The sequence below is a fragment of the Sebastes umbrosus genome, chromosome 14, assembly GCF_015220745.1.
Source record: "Sebastes umbrosus isolate fSebUmb1 chromosome 14, fSebUmb1.pri, whole genome shotgun sequence".
Classification (NCBI taxonomy): Eukaryota; Metazoa; Chordata; class Actinopteri; order Perciformes; family Sebastidae; genus Sebastes; species Sebastes umbrosus.
The window spans coordinates 22173721-22195878 of record NC_051282.1 but is presented as its reverse complement, the minus strand read 5'-3'; the positions used below and the strand labels follow the sequence as shown (position 1 = coordinate 22195878).

Below are 22158 nucleotides of genomic sequence, written 5' to 3'. Positions count from 1 at the left end.
TTAAACATTACAGCGATTCTTATACAGTTCTCCAACCATGTATTTTGTACATGGAGTTACATACTTCTAAGACATTATAGCTGGCGTTAACAAAAACAAACTGAAACTACTGTAAAACTAAATATATAAAAAACAAAACCTTTCTGAAAAACTAAACTAAAACTAGCAAACACACTCTGAAAACAAACTAAAATCAAAAAATCAAACTAAAATAAAATAAACTAATTGAAAATTCCACACTAACCTTGGTGTAAACATCCTGCATTTGACTAATGCATCAACATGTTTAACGCCTCCTCCCTCATAAAGGAAGACAGTAACAGCTCTTGATAACAGTATTTTTTTTTATTGTTTTCTCCCTAATCAGTTTTAAATTCATTGGACAAGTACAGTCTTGTGAAACACGTCACAAGAAGCTGGAAGAACATAAAAATGGAAGATATCATCAGCTACAAAAATTTGGCGGTGATAAAAAAAGGGAAAGAAATATAGTAAAATAAAATTTATACAGGGGTCAGAATTCAGTAAGTTATGTAGTGTTTTGTACATTTTTTTTGTAAACAACAAGCATATTGAAACAATATGGCAAATCAGACGTGGAGGAGGTCGAACTGAAGAGACTGAACACTGGTTGGCTTGAGACATTTACAGAAACCCTGAAGCAACGACGTCTTAGTGGGTCACGTAAATGTCATGTACACAAAACTAGTCACACAGAAACATGACATCTTTTTTTATACATACAACAGCATCTCTGCTACATACATCAATCCTTCACTCCGTTGTCCCTGGTTTACTGTGATATGAGGTATATGCGAGGCAGATTCTTGTCACCGCCTCAACCGTTCAGCATGGCAACGTATTATTTAAGATATTACAGCATTGCATTCACTCTGCCATGATTAATGATTGCTTAAAACAACAGGCCATTGGGGCGTAAAGGGGTTCATTCAGCAGAGTGATATCATCTCCAGCACACAAGGCCAGTTGGAGCTAATGGAAGACAGCGTAACTTATTGTTGTCTTTACAAAAAAATCGTACAGCATAAATACATTTAAAAAATCAGCAAGAAATTACATTTAACATTTACTAGACAATATCTTGCACCTGCACGTCTCAGGAATAGGCACCCAATTACTAAGGGGACGAATATGCTTGGTACTGCCAGCACACGTGAAATATCTAAATGCATACAAATTTTTTGGTCAGCCACTTTTTTTTGCTCATAATGCATATGGCTGCCTCTCAGTAATGCTGTGTTCAGACCAAGAGCGAAGACAATTTTCACCTCGCTTTACTTGTGTGAGTTGGACCATTTGTGTTCATTGCCGTTACTCGCTCTAGACGCACCGGAGAGGACAAGGGGGCTTGTCTTCATAGATTACAAAAACACTTTTCTTTCCACCATCAACCATGGAAGAAATAACCACTGTTGCTGCTTTGTTCATGTTGTGAAAGTCCCAGATATGTCAGAAAACCAAACGCTGTTGTGTGTGGGTTCAAAACATCAAGCTATATTTACATACAGTGTCATAGCACTGACTGTATCTAACACGTCGCTACTGTGGTATGAAACCCAAAATAAACACAAGTTATGCTGAAATAACTGCCAAATGCGAATTTGTAAAAAGTCTGAAATCATGCTTTGTCACGTCAGTCCGCAAGACGACAAGCAAATAACTTTTAAATTGCTTCTTTTCTGAGTGGAGTTTGGATCGATCAGTGCCAGGCTATGCGAACATTGTAGATGCTCAATCAACACTGAACATAATGCCATCTAGGCATAAATACGGTCGCAACGTTGTTATAAACGGATCAAAAGGATGCCGAAATAACTACATCATGATGCCGATTTGTAAAAAAGTCTGAATTCATGCTTTGTCAAGTCAGTTCGCAATACGACAATCAAACAACTTTTATAATGCTTGTTTTCTGAATGGAGTTTAGATCGATCAGCGCCAGGCCATGCAGCTGTTCCATCAACACTCAACATAATGTCACCCAGCCACATTGTTGTTTCTACCATAGACAGCCTGTGGTTTATACACATACATTTATAGACAGTTTCGTCTAGTCTCTGAACAGATATGATGTACTATCGTAGCTCCGGGTGCCCACAGACAGCTACAATATTTTTTCCCTCCATTTCTGATTCAACAATGTCAGGACGTCAGTGACGACAGCAGGAGAATCTCAATGCTGATAGGCTTTCGCGACACAATTCTGCGCGTTCGTGTCGCGACATTCGTGTCGCCCGGCACGAATTTGCATCTTTTCGCCCCTTTGCATTGACTTTGTATGTTATTGCGCCGCGCGAAACGTTTGCTTCGCTCTTGGTGGGAACACACCAAAACAGCTGAAGAAATACTTGATCACTAACACATTTGTCATCAAATTCAATAAGAAAGCAAAGCTTCTACGTTGGGTAACAAGTCAAAACTAAAACTAGAGGTTTGAATTACATTTACATTATCCCGATTAAATGTTACTGTATTTTAAAAGCCCCTCCCTCCCTCCCTCCCAATCTAAGCCCTCCCTAAAAGTATGGAGAAAGAGAAAATGTTAATGAAAAATCCCACTTTCACATATCAACCCTCCCTCCCGACGCCGCCCACCATCCCCATAGAAACCATGCTACCCTAACAAAGGGTATCCACATCATACACCCAGAATATGTTCAACCCAGAAACCCCGTCAGCATACGCCCAAAACAACGACACGTCTCTGTCAAAAAGCCAGTCCATTCCTGATGTTTGAGCTTCCTTGATCCGACGGGGTACAATGTAAGAAAAACGGCTCAAAGTGCTAATTGGATTCTTTTAAAGAAATAAGAGAACTGAGGAAGAAGAGGAGGGCAGGGAAAGGGGAAGGCCATTCTATCGCTGCCCAACAGCAACCTCTATCGGCCAAAGAAAAGCCCTAACGTCACTTTTGTTCTCCAAAAATATACCAAGGACAACATTTACCCCCCGAACCAGCCCTCATTCTTCCTCTACTTCAACTGGCAGTTCCCCAGAATGATTAAATCTGTTATTTTACATTAATATATATATTCTTATAAATATATATAGATATATATATATGGCCCTTATTGAAGAAAACATGAGTTTCACATTGACACGAAAGTACCATAATCTCTATATAGCCAAGTAGAAAGTGTTTTCAGTGCTCAAGTGAGCTGGCAGCAGTCTGTTTATGTCACACTCATTCAACAAGTAATAAAACATAAGAAAAATCCTCTTTGAAGTCACAAATTCACACCAGGCAACAGCGAAGTGTGGCTCGCCGCAATAATTACAGTTTTTTGCGGCCCCGGAAGCATATTAATGTTTTTCAAACGGAAAGAAATTCTTTGTAACGAAGGTCCTGTTCAGACCTTTTATTAACATGCGTACTGAGGGATCGGATCACGAGTGGACAGCTCTACGTACAGGTGTGAACGCACTCAAGACATTTCATAGACATTGCATGAAATTGCGACTTCGCTGCTGCTCTGGTGTGAATTCGGCGTAAAACTTCTGAAAAGAGCGCTCACCGCACCTCGTAGGCTTCTCCTTTTCCACTTTTTCCTGAGTAATACTTTAAACCTTGTAACAGACAATAACTTTTTTTTTTTTTTTTGCTATTTCACCTCTGGGCTATTCCCTGCCATCATGGTTATTTTCATTATTATTTTTTTTACAATTGTAAAGTTGATTGCTCAAACACCTCAGCTCATTGTAAAAAGAAATACGTCCGGTGCTACTCTACGCTTATTTAAAAAGTACTTTCAGTTCATGATTATTAAATGACCTGACCCTAATGCCACTATTATGACAAGAATAAACAGTAAATACATATTTAACTTAAAAATAACAGATACTTTAAAAAAATTGCATTTGCAGGAAGCCTTGCGGGGCTTATTGTGGGGAGAGGAGTGGGCACAAAAACGGAGCATAATTAAAAGAAAGATAAAAAAAATAATAATAATAATAACAATAACAATAATAATAATAAAATAGGAGCACTAAAAAATTAAACATGAACTTTAACGAGTGTTCTCTCCCTCTCAGGCTCTCATCTGTAGCTTTGGCTTGTTGTAGTTTTGGAACCTGTACTTACTGGCTCATTGACATCAGATAACAAACTACTATACCCTGAGAATTCAGACACAGAAGTCCGTATCCTGTGATCCACCTCCCCGCCGGAGTCAGTGCCATAAGACATGCCACGGCCGTGGGAGCCAAAGGCCTGGGCAAAGTTTTCTATCTGGTAGGAAGGCTTGGTGGAGTCCAGAGAGGACAGATCCTGCGAGGGGGCCAGAGGGTAGACCACTGTGCCGTTTTTCACCGGCGGATGGTCCTTCTGGCTACTCAGGTCAGACGGGCTGATCTGGTAGGAGGAAGGAGGGGTGGAGGAGTGCTGCTTCTCCATCTGGTCGGTGAGCTCCTGAGAAGGGGTGAGCTGCTGGTGTGTGGAGGCCTCCAGGCCGCTCAGGTGGAAGCTGTGCTGCGGCGAGGATCCCGTCAGCATCGCAAAGTGAGACTTTGGCACAGAGGAGGGCAACGAAGGCGAGGCCACCGACTGGCCAAACCCACACTCCAGTGGGGACGTAGTGTAGATGTTCTTGTCGGCGTAGAGGGGATTCCCCGGGTGGGAAGTGGTGAATGGTCCTGAGGCGGGAGGCCCGGGGCCCAGAGGGAAGCTGGCACTGTGGCTGGTGCGCTCCAAAGCCTGCAGCAGGAAGCGAGAGTACTCGTGCATCATGACGGTCTTGTCTCCACATGGGCTGGGGGTGTCGTTGTTGTGGCCGATGTCGGAGCCGGGGTGCAGCTCCACGTGATGGTCGCTGATGTCAAAATGAATGTCGTGGTGCGAGCCGTCGGGCTTCTGGGTGTAGTGGTCGAGGAGGCTCTGCAGCACCTCATCTGGGATCCCTGACTTATCGAGACTCAGAGGCGAGTCGCTGTCCATCACACTGGAAACGACACCCTGGATGACAGACTGCTGGGAAGACAAGTGACCAACGCCGACATCGTACTCACTGCTGGTTCCTCCAGCCACCACCGGCCCTGATGAGTTTGCATTGTTAGCTGCGTTAAGGTAGCGTCTTTTCTTGATGAACTGCATGGCGTCGTCGTAGTTGCTGCTGGTGGCCCCGACTTTAGCCCCGTTACCGTGCATGAGGCCAAGACCGTCCATGCCCGCACTCTGCTCCAACGAGCCTACTTTGGGCGGTCCCAGATCCGTTTTATCCAGGCTCTTACGGTTGGCCTTTTTAAATGCCATCTTTGGAGCTCGGCCGTGGTGGCCCTGCTGCATGCTGGGTCCTGGCTCAGTAGAGGAAGATACCGTTTGATTCTCCAGAGAGTAATCATGGATGCCGTACCCTCCAGGTACAGCCCCGTGAATATGCTGTACCCTCACCCCTCCTCCGTCCCCCTTCTTCTTCTTGCGCTCCCCTCCTTCTCCAGGATTTTTGGACCTTCCCCTCTTTCTCCCAGTGTTCCCAACATTTCCCTGAGTGATTCCATAGCTGCCATGTCCCAGGTCTACACAACCCAGGCCCATCATCCCGGGATCCAGCCCCTTCTTTATGGCTTCTCCACATGTACGCTTGTGCTTAAGCAATCGGTCTGTCCTAGAAAAATACTGAAGGGAATAACACAAAATGTTGTTTATTAAAGGAACTGTATGTAACTTTTTACGCGTTTAAATTGTTTTTTATTACCAATGTGTGAGCAGGTTGTATCCTAACCTAAAAAATTTGACTTTCTGGGTTTCCTCTATCAGCCTGTAGACTGCTTTTAATGTGAAGAACCACTGACCTGTTGGCATGTCTCACATCTGTACGGCTTTTCTCCGCTGTGAGTCCTCTTGTGCCTCTCCATGTGGTACTTCTGAATGAAACGCATGTTACACTGGTCACAGCTGAATGGCTTCTCTCCTGCATTACAGAAACAGCAAAGCTCAAGGTTAGTTGTCATTACAAGCACACAATGACTCGCAGGTTAAATCCGATACAATACGGATCACTCACCACTGTGGATTTTCTCGTGTCGCTGGAGAAGGTATTTCTGAATGAAACTCATGTTGCACTGATTGCATCTGAAGGGTCTTTCACCTGAAACGAAACCACAGAGATTTATACGCTTACAATGTTGCATACCGCAAATGGTCATTACCCTTCTTCTGTGATGTGGTTCACTTGTTCGGAAAATAACACAAGCACCTGTACAACGTAATGCGATCCAGTCACTTGGCCCACTCTTCACCAAAAGTAGTTGTTGTGTGGATATTGCAATGGATTGCATTCAGTGTTGTAAATTAGCACCAAAAATATGCAAGTGGCTGCTAGATTTGCTTCACTCACCAGCCTAAAAAACAATGGTAATCTATTGAGTGCCAGCAACAGTGGCAGGTAGACAAAAACAGTTAATTTCCAACCCTGATTGCATTGAATTTCACAGGCATTCAAGTGATTGTTTTCATCCCTTTAACTACATCAACACTGACTATACGGATACAGCTCATTATTTTGTCGAATGAAAAACTTTGAATGATTAAATCTATTCTAATCCAACATAGAAGTGTGAATTTAGAAAACCTTTTTCTCACAACATCACTGGCTGTAAAAGTGTTCTCATACAGTATTTAATACATTAACATTTGTCAAGAAGTTGTGAAAAGAGCACAAATTAAAATGGACCATACAGCAGATGCTTCATCATTCTGGAAGCCAAAAAATCTAAATAAATAAAGTGATCAATCACGCATGACCTCTAGCTGATATTCAACTTTTTAAATCGATTTTCTAAAATCACTGAACTGTGTACTCAAGCAGTTATCATGTAACAGCTAATCATTCTGAGACATTACACAAATGGGAAAGGCAAGACTTGCTTTGTAAAAGTTTACAGCTTGCTACGCTATTATCCTGAGATGCTCTGTGTACAACGACGCAGCAAAAAAAGTCTTCTCAAATGATGATCTGAATCAATGTTCAGGGGGCAGCCCTACTTCTGTGATGCTCAAGGCCAGGGATAATTTCAAGCAACCTAAATATTATGCACAAAACTGTGTTTACCTCAGAGCTCAGAAGTACCTGAAGATAATGTTGGATAAACTGTACAAGCAGTAATGATAATATTGGTTCGTCAGCTGGCATAATAAAGACAATGTTTTCTTTTTGTACCATTATCAAAAAAAAAGGTGATAAAACACGACATCAAGAAGCACATGAAGGAGAAAATATCAGCATCATGTTGGAAATTTGCACGCTACGATACCTGTGTGGATGAGGACGTGTCTGCGTAGGTGATAGGAGCTTCTGAAGGATGCAGCGCAGTGCTCACAGATGTGAGGCTTGTTTCCCGGCGACAGGCTGCTTCCATCTCCATCCAGCATCATTGATTGCTGTGGAACAATAACAGAGAAACACAGAGGTCAAATTCAGTCAGCTGCCTTCTGTAGGATTAGTTAATATTATTATTGATATGTATGATTAGCACTATTCAAGTTTTTAAAAATCATGCTAACATTTACAACAGAGTTAAGTAGACAAAATTACACATCAAGTATTTTTAGTGATTTTAGTGAAATTTGTATCATAAGAAACTAGAAAACCTGAAGAACCCGTTGGTACCAGCCATGTCATACTAGCTTGTCGCAAAGGAGGTTAAATAACACTTATTTTACGCTAAATTTTGGCCAGGAAAGACTGTCATGGCCCTTTTCAAAAGGGGTCCCTTGATCTCTGACTTCCAGATATGTGAATGAAAATGGGTTCTATGGGTACCCACGAGTCTCCCCTTTACAGACATGCCCACTTTATGATAATCACATGCAGTTTGGGGCAAGTCATAGTCAAGTCAGCACACTGACAGCTGTTGTTGTTTGTCGGGCTTGAGTTTGCCATGTTATGATTTGAGCATATTTTTTCTATGCTAAATGCAGTACCTGTGAGGGTTTCTGGACAATATTTGTAATTGTTTTGTGTTGTTAATTGATGTCCAATAATAAAAATAAACACACATTTGTAAAGCAAGCATATTATTCCACCCCCATGTCGATAAGAGTATTAAATATTTGACAAATCTCCCCTTAAAAGGTACATTTTGAACAGATAAAACGTGCAATTAATCACAATCAACTATGGACAACATTGCGATTAATTGCAATTAAATATTTTAAATCGCTGACAGCCCTGACTTATTTTGAATATTTAAAAAATACATTAACATACTTTTCTTTGTCTTCATAAGTAATTGCTTATTATGTGCAATAATGAATGCTTCTTTGTTAAGGACATAAAATGGAAAAACATGACTACACTCATATATATAAAATATATGACAAACCTTTGCCTCGCTTCTCTTCTTTCTTGGTTTACCCTCCTGTCCATCACCATTTGACCTTCGACCTTTTCTCCCAGTGGGCTCTTTTCCTAACTGACTCGGCAGCTGTGAGGATGACAAAGGGAGAGGGAGCGGGCCGTGAGAGTGGGACCACGAACGGGGAAATTACTTGATTGAAGGTTAAGGACCTTCAGTCTAAAAACTATCATGCAAATAAGTCCTACGTTTGTTGCTCATGCAAACAAACAAAACACTTGGAAAATGTCTGGTGATTGTCTGTTGGAAACTCACTGTGCAAGATGCGGTTCTAGTGGGCGAAATAACAATGCCTTAAATTTATTGCCTCTCTTTGCAAACGCAGCCTGTAATTTAATGTGAGCGTCTTTCAGCCTCTATTCTAACCAAAGAAATAGACAAACCGCTGACCTCACATACTATTCAGAAGTAAAGCTCTTCACTAAACTTTATCACAAACAATCTGTGTGGTGTTTTTATTCAAGAAGGAAGAAAATAGGTCCCCCGATTCCCCCCTTTTCATCTTTCTGTTTACTTTCCCTCTCTTTCCCAGTGAACATACTGCACTTCAGTGCCATATGGAGGCTGACAGGGTAAATGTGGGGTGCACCTGCTGTTCTCAAAATCAGCACAATGTTTGGGGTAAAAACAGGAGGAAGTCAGCCAAAATTAAATAACCAGTCCAACTTTGATTTTAGCGGTTTGGCTTTGCGTGTGAAAAACTGCCACTTTATCACAAAAAGTGGCATCAGCGTGAGAATAAGTGCAACAATTTGGGAGCACGACAAAAAAATACAGATTGTAGGGCTCATTTCAGCAACAATACTCTCCTAAGCATAAAATAAATAATCATGAGAATGTGTGGGCACCATATTGTGCGTAAAATAATATCCCATAGAGCTGCAACGATTAATCGATTAGTTAATTAATCGCCTACTATTTTGATAATTGATAAGAAAAAACAGTCTAAATTCTCTGATTCAAGCTTCTTAAATGTGAATATTTTGTGGTTTCTTTTTCCTCTATGACAGTAAACTGAATATCTTTGACTTGTGGATAAAACAAATCAGTTAAGGACGTCATCTTGTGCTTTGGGAAACACTGATCTACATTTTCTGACATTTTATTGACCAAGCAACTAATCTATTAATTGAGAAATTAATCAACAGATTAATTGACAATGAAAATAATCCCTAGTTGTAGCCTAGTTTTCGATGACTGGAAAACTGGTCAACTGTTTTCCAGGATGTGTGAGACCCCTGAAGAATGAGTTAATGATTAATGTTAGGTTACTGTTGAAAATTACCATCATTTTCACAATTAATTAATTTGTCGATTATTTTCTGGATGTTCAATTAGTCATTTGGTCAAAACAATGTTAGAAAATAGTAAAAATAAAATAAAAAAATAAAAATTGTTTTGTTTTTGTTCATTTTTCACCATTTTCTGACATGTTATAAACCAAACAACTAATCAATTAATCCAGAAAATAATCAACAGATTAATCAACAATGAAAATAATTGTTAGTTGCAGGCTTAATCCTAAACATAAATTGTCCTTGAGTAGACGATTTAAAATAAAATCTGGCCCAGTGAAGACAATAATTCATTGTTTTTCAACAAACTTGCATCTAGAGGCCTTGATGACCTCTGATGCCTGGCTATTGTTAGACGTGTGTGGTTGTGTGTATTTCTATTTGAATGAGCACAAAAGACGTCTGAAATGAAGTGCAAGCTCAAACAAGACAGCTGTGTCCTTGCCAGGACGTTTTCATTCATGCTGAGGCTGGATGACATCATCCTTCTACCCAGAAAGAGAAATAGAGGGAGGGGTGAGACGGGGGGCTCATTTATATTTTGCATCTGAAGCTGTCGGTAGATTTATGTCACCATAAACAGTTTCACACAAGCTCCTCCCCTGCAGCCGTCCTCTCTCAGGCTCCTCCCTCTCAGGCTTTTAAAATATCAGCTGCTTCACAACACAGCTCGGACAAACGTAGCGTAAAACCATTCAGAATTAAGTTGTTTTTTTTACTAATCTGGATGTATATTGCTCATATCTGACTCTATATTGGTCATGTTAACACATAACAAGTGCAGCTAATCAGACAATGCACAAAAGTAAAAGCCTATAACAGGGTTCATACAAATTCAAACACTTGATGAGCACATCTCTGGTAAACACAAGATTTAAAGTGGTGCTTTTGTGTGATTCTTTGTGGAGAAACTCGATTTTGCAGATCTGTCGATTAAATCAACTGTGAGTGTTAGTCAACTAAGAATTTCTTCAGTCGAGGACAACCCTAGTATGCTTTCACTTTGTTTATTTTACCAGCTGTTCATATTAGGTTTGCTTGTATGTTTGGATCACAATATGATATAGGACGACGGATCGTTTCATTTCAAATATTAAAACTAGACTTTTGGGTTTACATGAGTGATTGTGTAGATGAAACACAAGGTTATGTTGAAAATCAAGCATTTTTCAAGGAGTATATTCAAATCCATGCATATTCCTAATTGGACGAATATATCGGCTATCAGCGATATGTTTGTCATTTTATTTTGCGAAATCAATGGCCTGCCTACAAAGAACAAGAGCTGCTCAGTGGCTGCTCAGCAGGCAGAGAGAGAGACAGTGGGAGAAATCAACGTGCAGAGACGGCACATTTTCACACCTAACTCGGCGAAATAACGGTTTATTTCGACCAAACCAGAGTTGGTGATTGTTGGAAAGAATATATCGGTAATCGCTGATGTTGGGCTGACGATGATGGCTGGTTGAAAATGTTTTAACATATCACCCATCCCATAACTTAACATAACAACTTTCAAGACTCTGTATGAACATTTTCCAGGACTTTTCCAGGACTTTTTCAGTGATGATCTAGCTGGTATGACAGACACTAATCTGTCATCACAGTGTTTCCGAAACATAATCGAGAGCAGCCTATTGAAAATACTCTTGTCCATAAACCATTTGAACGTTAATATGATCCTGAATATAACTTAACTCAAAAATAGCTATAGAAATCTTGTTTTCTGCAACCAACAGCCAAAACCCAAAGATACTAATCAGATAGTTTTTGAGTGAAAATTAAATTTAACGATTAATGAATTATAAAGATATTTGGCGATTCATTTTCTGTCAATCGACTCATTGTTTTAGCTCTATATTCGAGCACAGACGTTTTTTTATCAGTTGTACTTACGTTGCCCATGTTGAGGTCATGCACCAGCAGGCTCTGGTTGTTACTGACTGTCACCTCCAGCAGCTCCGTGCTCTTCCCCAGCCCTCCAGGATAAACCGGCAGGCGATAATCGTGCTCTGACATCTTCTCCTGCTTGATGCCCATGGCGTGAACATAGTCTCCAACCCCGACACACCCCATGCGGCCACCCTGGGTGCCCATGCTGCAGTCAGGCGAGTCACGCTCCTTCTTCAAGATCATTTCTTGTGGTGGAAGGTCCTGCATGACGGAGTGGGCGGCCAGCCGGGTGAAGCTGGTCACCGGGGGGAGGTGGCTGAACATTATCATGCCAGGGCCGAAATTGGAGTCCATGCTCCCGTTGGAGCGCAGGTATTCATTGCCTAGTTTGTCTTGAATGATGTTCATGGTGGATGCCGGTGGGCAGGAAAACTATGGGGTGTCAATCAGTGTCATCCTGTGAGGAAAATACAGCAGTTAAAACAGTAATAGGTCACTTTTAGGGAGGCACTATCAATCTGTGACGATACACACAAATAATAGACAACAATTACGGAGCCAGTTAAGCTCAGTCTTCGGGAATCAGTGTCATGGCCTGTGATCTCACAACTGGGCGCTTAGTCGGATTAAAACTGCCGGTTTTGTGGGTCAAGAAAAGGGCTGCAGTCTGGCACAAACACAAGTGGAAACAAGCAAAACTGGAGCTACAGTGTACAAAAATTATCTCTGGTTGATTACAGTGTGTTTGTACACTATTTTTGTTTACAGGGCAAAAAGGTCACTGCGGCTGCAACGCTAGACACAACATGAGATGAGGAATGAGCGGATTGAAGTTGTGTGTTAATCTGTTTGATGGGCCTGTCTGACCCAGTCATCCTATTTGCATGAGCTTATCTGCCAATGAGAGTGCACACAGACAGACACGCATTAGAAAAAGACTGTGTAATTACGTGGCTGTTGCATAAACAAATGCATGTTTTGTAATGGCTCTCTGAGCCTGATGTTTAATGCAGATGCTATTAGCTATGATGAAGGTAGCCAAATGTTGAGATGGTGTCTCTTTAAAGCATAATTTCACATTTTCCTGCATTTTTCACTGTATCCTCCTGGGAACCGAGTAAAAACAGAGTCTTCTAATTACTTTTTTGTGTGATTTCCTTCCTATTTAGGGTTAAAAGAAAATCTTAAAATTTAGGCTTTTTAAACTTTATTTTTTATTTTACAGCATGTCCACTGTAGTGGACCACAGGACCATTTCAGTGTGAAAAGACAAAAAAAATGAACAGATTATGGCCGTAGAGTGATATTAAACGAAGAATACATTCAACTTGATTAAAAAAAAAACACATGTAATATCACTGGAAAGCCCATAATGTCCTTTTTAACAATACACCAGGGGGTTGATAGAGTGAGTCAAAAGAGTAAAAGGATATGCATGTGGACAAAATGTCCACTACAGAGGACACATGTCAATGGGCTGGGGTCTCAGGAGGTTAAGTTACATTAAAATGTATATTAAATAGTTACATGGGTTAACACGCATACACATATACATATGCTTGGAGGTGACCTGACGTTAAGGAGGATGCATGTGTGCCCATGTAAATTATATTTTTATTTATTTTTATTTTCTATTAACTTATTTGATTTAATTTATTATTACTCTCGTATTTTTGTATTATTATTGTTTTTTTTTGTTTGCTTTGTTGTTGTTGTTTTTTTAACTCTACTCTTTCTTTTTGTCATTATTATTATTGTTATTTCTTTTCTTGGTTTGGTTTCGGTTTTGAATGTTGAGGTTGTTTTTCTTTAGTGTACTTGATGGGTTTGTCTGTAAGCTTATCTACTTAATAGTTGGTTTATAGACTGTTGTAATTACAAACAGTGGATTGCATATATTATTGTTGTTGTTTTTTTGCTTTGTTGTTGTTGTTTTTTAACTCTACTCTTTCTTTTTGTCATTATTATTATTGTTATTTCTTTTCTTGGTTTGGTTTCGGTTTTGAATGTTGAGGTTGTTTTCTCTAGTGTACTTGATGGGTTTGTCTGTAAGCTTATCTACTTAATAGTTGGTTTATAGACTGTTGTAATTACAAACAGTGGATTGCATATATTATTGTTGTTTTTTTGCTTTGTTGTTTTGTTTTTTATACTCTACTCTTTCTTTTTGTCATTATTATTTTTTTTTCTTCTTGGTTTTGAATGTTGAGGTTGTTTTCTCTAGTGTATTTGATGGGTTTGTCTGTAAGCTTATCTACTTAATAGTTGGTTTATAGACTGTTGTAATTACAAACAGTGGATTGCATATATTATTGTTGTTGTTTTTTTGCTTTGTTGTTTTGTTTTTTTTACTCTACTCTTTCTTTTTGTCATTATTGTTATTTCTTTTCTTGGTTTTGAATGTTGAGGTTGTTTTCTCTAGTGTACTTGATGGGTTTGTCTGTAAGCTCATCTACTTAAAAGTTGGTTTATAGACTGTTGTAATTACTTAAAACAGTGGATTGCATATATTATTGTTGTTGTTTTTTTGTTTTTTATACTCTACTCTTTCTTTTTGTCATTATTATTATTTCTTTTCTTGGTTTTGTTTTGGTTTTGAATGTTGAGGTTGTTTTCTCTAGTGTACTTGATGGGTTTGTCTGTAAGCTCATCTACTTAAAAGTTGGTTTATAGACTGTTGTAATTACTTAAAACAGTGGTTTGCATATATGAAAACAATGAAAAAAGGTAAAAAATAAAGTATAAAAATAAAAAAAAATGAAATGTATATTAAATAATAACTACATGCTCTTACAGTCATCTTCAGCTACCGCATGAGAAACACATCTAAGCTAATGAGTGAGCTATGTGACTCTGATGCAGAGCTAGCACCAATAACCTCCTCAGCTAACACAAAGCCATCTTTATAATAAATTAAACAACACTTGAACCACTCAGACTGACTTCAGCCTTCTCAAACGTGTTTAAATAAACAAACACGTGTATTGAGAGGATGATTTAGGTGGTATTTGTGGGAAAAACTACCAAGCTATGCAATTAGCTCATAGCTAACCATGTTGGCTCAGCACTCACTCTTTGCAGGGCCCTTCTGCTTCTTCTTCTTTGTGATGCAGGATCAGCCAATAATTAATATGGCCATGCAATAACAGCAGCAGACGTGACGCTTGATTAACAACAATAAAGGAGCAAATATGTATAGAAAAAAACACCTAAATGATAAAAGGAAGTCTGTGCCTTTTTTAAGACATGTAAACAAAGTTAATTTTGTACTTTTTTAATGCTTAAATTAAAGAATAAGTGGAAAGATATCAGTCGCGTTACACAAGACTGGAGCTGATCATCAAGGACGAATGCTGCTGCTGGTTAGCGACTAAACAATACAACTAATTACTTATTCTTTGGCTTGTTTTCTGCTCTCGAGTTGTTCTGCTTTCGTTTGCTGGACTGGCTGTGAAGTGATGGAGCGACACAACACCGAGCATGACCCATAACAGACGGCCCATACACAACTCCTCCAGCGGAACAATGATGCTCGCTGCTAGCCGAGGCGGCTAACCTAGCAGCTAACCTAGCAGCTAACCTAGCAGCTAACGTTAGTACCCGCCGCGCTTTGTTGTCTGTGTGAGTCCGGGACGAGGTGGTTCAACCGCGACGGAGACCGCCGGGTCTGGACCGCCGGGGTTGGGTTTAGTGAATGGGTTTGTCTTACCGGTGCTGGACCATGACCTGCTGGTTCTGGCTCGCGTGGTTCGCCTCAGCGGTCCGTGTTTAATATCTAACGCTAGAGCCACAACATTGTTCTCCCGCAGCTGCTGGCTTCTTCCATCTTGCCTCGGCCGCAGAGCATTCTGGGTGCTGCAGGCAGGAGAGCGTCCTGAAGAGAGACACCAAGAAATAATAATAATAAAATTAATTAATTAATTAAATAAATAAGAAAATCTCATTATATATATATATATATATATTTCAGCAATCCTTAAAACATATATTGATTTATTTATAAAAATAAACTACATGTGTATAAACTCCGATATATATATACATATATATATATATATATGTATACATATATATATATATATATATATACATATATATATATAAAATATGTATATATATATATATAAATATGTATATGTATATATCAATTTATATATATACATAATATATATATTTTATATATATATTATGTATATATATATATATACATGTATATATATACATGTATATATATGTGCATATATGTATATATATATAAATATATATATGTGTATATTTATATGTATATATATAAAAATATATATGTGTATATATATATGATATATATATACATGTATATATGTATATATGTATAAATATATATATATTATATATATATATTTATAAATATATGTATACATATACATATATCAGAGTTTATTTATATACATGTAGTTTATTTTTATAAATAAATCAATATGTTTTAAGGATTGCTGAAATATATATATATATACATGTATATGTATATATATATACATATACATATATATATATATACATATTTCAGCAATCCTTAAAACATATTGATTTATTTATAAAAATGTGAATTTTTATTACACTATTTCATAGTTATTCAATGTGCTGTAATCCCTGCATTTATTGTAAGTCTTGCATTTTATCTGCTAAGTTTGGCATGTGAAGTGTGCAGTAGGGAGACAGAAAGCAACTTTACTTTCTTCAGATTCTAATATTTAATAGTATACAAAATAATTAAACAGGTCCTACAAATGTATTATTATTATTCATGCATTAACATGTAAGCAGTATTTTAATGTTGTAGCTGAATGAGACAAAGATAATTTTACACTTTACAGTGTCTTTAGAGTGTGGTCTAAAGACAGGGGGTGTCATATGCAGATTGACATAATATATGTGATAATATATTATAAAAAAACAACAACATTTAAATCTTAACATAGGTGTTAAAACTGTAGAGGAGTAAAAAGTAAAATACTTACATACTCTGAAATGTAGGGAAGTAGAAGTATAAAATAACAGAAAAGTACAAAATTATCAGTACGTTTTCAATTAAAGTAAAGTACTTCAGTAAATATACTTAATTACACCAGCAAGCACAAGTTACAGCAGATCAAATCCAGTCTAATGTATTTTGGCATATCTTTAGTGTTTAGTTTAGTCATGTTTATGTGGGAAAAATAACTTCTATCTTTTTGTTGTTTGTTCACTTTCAGCGAGTAACGTAGTGTAATTTCACTCATTAATGAAAGGAAGAAAAACCCACCTTGAATGGCCGTAGTGAATAAAGATCCATGAAATTCAAATGGCTGAAATGTTCATTCAGATCATCTTGACAGATGTATTCAGAAGTGAAGCTCTTAGATCTGCCGGATGAATGACTGTGTATACATCTAACAGCACATCAGAGTCAGGCCTCACGCCCTCACTCCTAATTGCCTTTGCTAATGAACCAATTAATTCAAAAAGCAGAGCATAATTGAAATGCAGACAGTAGAGTAATGCACAAAAAAGGGCAGCGAGTGCATTTTTGATGTCCCTGCTCCTTTCATATCCTCCGTGATGACAACCCACAAAGCAGCTGACAAGTAATATCTTTGAAATCACTCTCATCTTGGAGTGTTTAAATATGTATGACGGCTGCCTGATGAACTGGGTCGAGATGAAAATCAGTGATTAAAATTTGAGAATATGAATGTAGTTCGAGGTTAATCATGTTCTCTTTGAACGCAAACCAAGAACAGATTTTTTGTCAAATAATCATTATGGAGGGTTTGGGAATTTAGAGACTTTAGCATCATGGGAGATTTATATTCTACAATTAAAAAACTTGAATGGGATATGAAAGTTTGACCACCCGCTGGTGGTCATTTTGATGGATGTGAGTTTGTAATGGCTAAATATCCATACATCTATCACCACATCTGCCAAATTGGGTGCTTTTATCACCAAATGAGGAACTGTTATGATATGTTGAGCTACGCTGCCCCACTGTTGCCTATTTACTAGGGCTGTCAGAGATAACGCGATAACAACGCCACTAATTTCTTTATCGCATTAACGCAATTGATATTTCGGAGGTTGTAGCTGGCTCAGTTTGAAAGCTAGAGTGAAGATACTGGCATCATATGAAACTAGAAAACCTAAGGAATCTATTGGTATGTCCATATGTACCATATACCATACTGTATGTCATACTAGCTTGTCGCAAAGGAGGTTAAATAACGCTCCAAATGTGCGCTAAATTTTGGCGAGGAAAAACTGTCATGGCCATTTTTAAAGGGTCCCTTGACCTCTGACCTCAAGATATGTGAATTAAAATGGGTTCTATGGGTACCCACGAGTCTCCCCTTTACAGACATGCCCATTTTATGATAATCACATGCAGTTAGTTAGTTATTAGTCAGTTCAGACTTGAAGTAAAATTCTGTCAAGATTGAGCACAAACACACAAAAGCACATAAACTAACAGACACAAAGACGGGACATCCTGTAAGTGTTATTTCAGCGTCCTGTTCTGAGTCTATATGTCAATCTAAGGTTAGGAAATGTCACCGTGTGGCTCAACTTTCCATCAGTCCCTACTATCAGCTAAGCGTTTGGGACATTAAGGTCAGAGACATTACGACTCCTGCTCTTTGAGTCACGTCATACAATACCACTGACTCCACTTTGCATAAAGTAATCTGCCTTCATAGCGAAGGGGACAGAGGAGCGAGCATGTCTGCACCTGCACACAGACCACAGCTATGAAGGATGACGAGCATGAAAAACAGTCTGATATTTTCACGTCTGGAATCTTTGGTAATGTGTGTATCATATAACACAGATGGTTATCAATTCTAACTCCTCATTAATAATTCAGCCTGTGCAGCATGTCTTTGTTCACACTCCATCCTCCCCTGAATCCATCCAAGCCTCACACAACACAAATAATTTGGATGTGAACGCTGAATTTCCTTCCTCATCTAATGTTGGAGGCCAAGAAAACTGTGAACAGTTGAGAGCCAAGCTTCACTGGTTGCCTGTGTGTGTGTGTGTGTGTGCTGATTTGGATTCCTCTCACTGGGAAAGCCTGATGCCTACACATAACAGATGGCGACCCTGGCCGTCTACGCTCTAATCCTCAATTGTCAGGAGGATCACAGCCGTGTATGAGTTCCCTCTGCTGAGATAGAAGTCCCTTGTCATTTATTAGAAACCTGTGCGATGGTGAGATGTGTGCTGTGGGGATAAAATAACATTTGGATGATTCTATTTTGTTCACCGATATCTGATGTTTGGTGGCACATGCTTCGAATCAGACACTCGGTCAATACTACTCCCATTTATTAGGCGCTATAGAGACTGGTAAACTTATTTTGTGGTCACGGTTCTACCTCAACAGATCGAACAGCCTGCTCATTCATCTTCTAGCTCATTATGTCTGACTGGGCTTACAACTTTTGTAACCAAATTCAAAGTTTTGGTTCCACTTTTCTGTTACAAGACATTTAATTGACGCAGAAAAGAGATTAAACAAGACTCGGTCAAAACCGAGTATATGGCTGGACCGTGTATGGTCAGTCTGTGGTCAGGTCTATAATGTTAAATGCAGCAGTACATGTCCACCAGGTCCGGTGAGCACACACGGGCAAAAAAGATGTATATTGCCAAGAAGTGAAGGTCAATTGTTCGTCCACCAGAGGACAGCGTGTCAGTGTCACATTTTGCCACGCAGAGACTTGAATAGTACACACCTGTATTAACCTGCAGTACCAGCATGGGGTAACAAAACCTCTGACTTAGGTTCAGCCAAGAAAACCACTTAGTTCGGTTAAGCAAAAATGTCATAGTTGGCCTTAAAATAAGTAGACTAAGTCAAACATGTATGGAAACAACGTAGCGCCATTGCGTTAAACACGTGACAAATGTCATTAACATAACTTAATATTAGTCTTGAACACCGATCTCCCGGTTGAAAGTCCGGTGTTTGTTGGACCCATCCACCTCACCCACCGCACACCATAAGTGGTCCTTCTCACTTTGTATACTATGTCACTACCTCGGAGCTTACAGAGTATGGAAAACACGTTACAAACGTTACATGACAACCGTCATTTTTAAACTTGTAGTCTTCAGCTCCAACTGACGCTGACTCAAGTGACATCACTTGAGGCAATTTATCAGATTTTCTTCAGCTTTATCTGGAGCCACAAAATACTTTATGAAACTTTTTTCACATATGCAGTAGTACTTCCTAACACCATTTCACCAGTTCATAGCGAAAAATCCTAAGAAAAGCATCCAAGAAAAGTTTCTGGAGTGGATGCTCCAGATAAAAAAGAAACTCAGCATTCAGAGGAAGGATTAAACAGAAAAAAATTGCACAGGAAGACTTAAAGAAAGCGTCCCTGGGGGAGAGCTCACTTGCAGCCATAAGTCATAAGCACGTGTGGACAGTGTTTGTGTAATTACTCTCATTGCCAAAGGAGGGAGACAAAAGTTCCACACTGCTGGTTTATCACGGAAAAAGTATTAAATCTACAGGCAGGTGATATAAGAAAAATATTGCAGACTAATCACGTTAACATTCTGGAAAAATGTACTTATATGAGAAGAGTACTCTGTCAAATTAATTATGTGGTAGTATGAAGCCTGACTGTACAACCTGTATCTTTTCTTACTTTAAATAATCAAAGCTCAAATAAACAAGGTAGGCCTTAAAGCCGCTATACACCAAGGTACACCTACAACACAGGTATTACTTCCTCTCTATATGAAGTTTAGTTTATTTTAAATTGCAAATAATAGAGGAAAATACACTTTAAAGCCAGGCATGCACTCTAGTAAATCATTGCTTTATACTGACAGGTGTTTTTATTATTTTGTCCACCCCATTTATATTAGGGACAGTAGGCTAATTAACGGAGTTATTTAAGTTTAATCAACACCTCTCTAAAACAATTTAAACACAAACTTAACATTATAACCATCATGAAGGCAGGGTTTACTGCAGGGCTGTTGGATTAGACTGCATTAGTTTTGGCTTTTGTTTTTTTATTTGTTAGTTTTCAAATTGTGTACAAACTTACACTTTATACCTGTTGCTTTACTAAACTTTTGCTGGCATGTTGCCTCCCCAAAACAGCAACTAAAAACGGTACACAGCTGACACTCTTGATCCAAATCAGTTCAGCACATCATTTATTGATTAAGTGCTCGAAATATCTTGAAAGATATTAAAAGCACTTCATCAATAAATGACGTAACTTGTAAAGATTTTGGATCGTGTTTTTTTCTGAGAGCGCAGGCGTCTTTCATGACAGAAACACTCCTGCAGGGTCTCAACAAATTAAGGGTCTGAGGCAAAAGCACTTGAGAAAAGGGTCACCTGATTAGATCAGTAGAGGGCTTCTTCATCCCACCTGTGTGATTGAACCTTTAATTATGCATTAGTTAATAATACTTACATGAGATGCAGACGTTTTGTGTTCTGCCTGATTGAAACGAGGCCAAGGAGAACCAAGGACGTAGCATCCTTTTTAGGACTGTCCTTTGGGAGAATCCTTGTCCAGGAAATCCTCCCCTCTAGTAGCCATCCAGTGTCTAAATCAATAAGAAGGCTGCACAGGGAAGAGGAGAAGCACAGATTAAATGTCAGACTTAAAATGAGCAAAGCTTTTAGACAGATTTTGGAAAAATACTGTTTACTTTATGCTATTACTTCAATTTAATAAGCTTTAGTAATATATCACAGGTTAACAGAAGCACAAAGAATTACTGTATCTGCAATTCAATTAGTCAATATCTCTGATATAGCTCATGTGCCTGTATATTAGATCAAATATGCACATAGATCATCCTTCCAGTAGATGGCACAGTTTAACTTGAAAGCACAAAGATCCTCCAATTTCATCACTCAGGATTTGTGTGACCCCTCCATGCTGTTAATCACACAGAGGATCAGCTACAGCATAAAGACAATGTATGAGGAATGAATGAATAAATTAATCAGCTAATGAATTAATATATAAATTAAGTCCTACACTGATTTAATTGACCAAATGAACCACACAGAAGAGTCAAATTGTCCACACTGTAAACAATTGCTGTTAATTAACAGCAGGATTTCAACAGTATTAACGTGTTATTGTTAAAAACAGTGCTTTACTGTTAATACAAAAGAAAACCTGTTAAATTAGGCTCATAGGCCGTTTTTTAACTGAACTATAATGCATTCTTAAAAAACATCACTTTACTGCTGATCAACTGTCTAAAGTATCATCAGTAACAGTTTCATGCAGTATTTCTTTAATTCTGGGACCTGATCTGCACATGTGAGGCTTGTACATTGTACATGATTGTAAAATCAGTGAATTAGCTTTATTGTTCTTCTCTCACATGTTGTTCTGGTTTGCATTCTGTGCTTGTAGCCAGCTATAGACAGACATTTTGGGAAAAGTGTCAACAAGTCTATTATATCCTTTTTCCTAACAAGTGCCTTTAATTGTATTTAGTGTGACTATTCCTATGTCTGTAACCTGCTAAGTCTATTCATCTAGGCAAAAAATAATGTTTATTAAAATGTATATACAACCTA

At 38.6% G+C, this 22158-nt stretch overlaps 1 protein-coding gene across 2 annotated transcripts in view; it reads right to left on the bottom strand.

The window, feature by feature from the left end:
- Nucleotides 1-326: 326 nt before the first annotated feature.
- znf281a (zinc finger protein 281a) overlaps nucleotides 327-22158 on the bottom strand; it is an 84508-nt gene continuing 62676 nt past the window's right edge. For both annotated transcript variants that reach the window (XM_037791970.1, XM_037791971.1), the window contains 8 exons: nucleotides 21029-21181; nucleotides 15271-15435; nucleotides 11565-12018; nucleotides 8341-8442; nucleotides 7270-7396; nucleotides 6021-6104; nucleotides 5809-5927; nucleotides 327-5632 (listed from right to left, as the gene is read on the bottom strand). In XM_037791970.1, the coding sequence (XP_037647898.1) occupies nucleotides 4058-5632; nucleotides 5809-5927; nucleotides 6021-6104; nucleotides 7270-7396; nucleotides 8341-8442; nucleotides 11565-11969 (2412 nt within the window). In that variant the 5' untranslated portion in view covers nucleotides 11970-12018; nucleotides 15271-15435; nucleotides 21029-21181 and the 3' untranslated portion in view covers nucleotides 327-4057. The remainder of the gene's footprint in view (nucleotides 5633-5808; nucleotides 5928-6020; nucleotides 6105-7269; nucleotides 7397-8340; nucleotides 8443-11564; nucleotides 12019-15270; nucleotides 15436-21028; nucleotides 21182-22158) is intronic.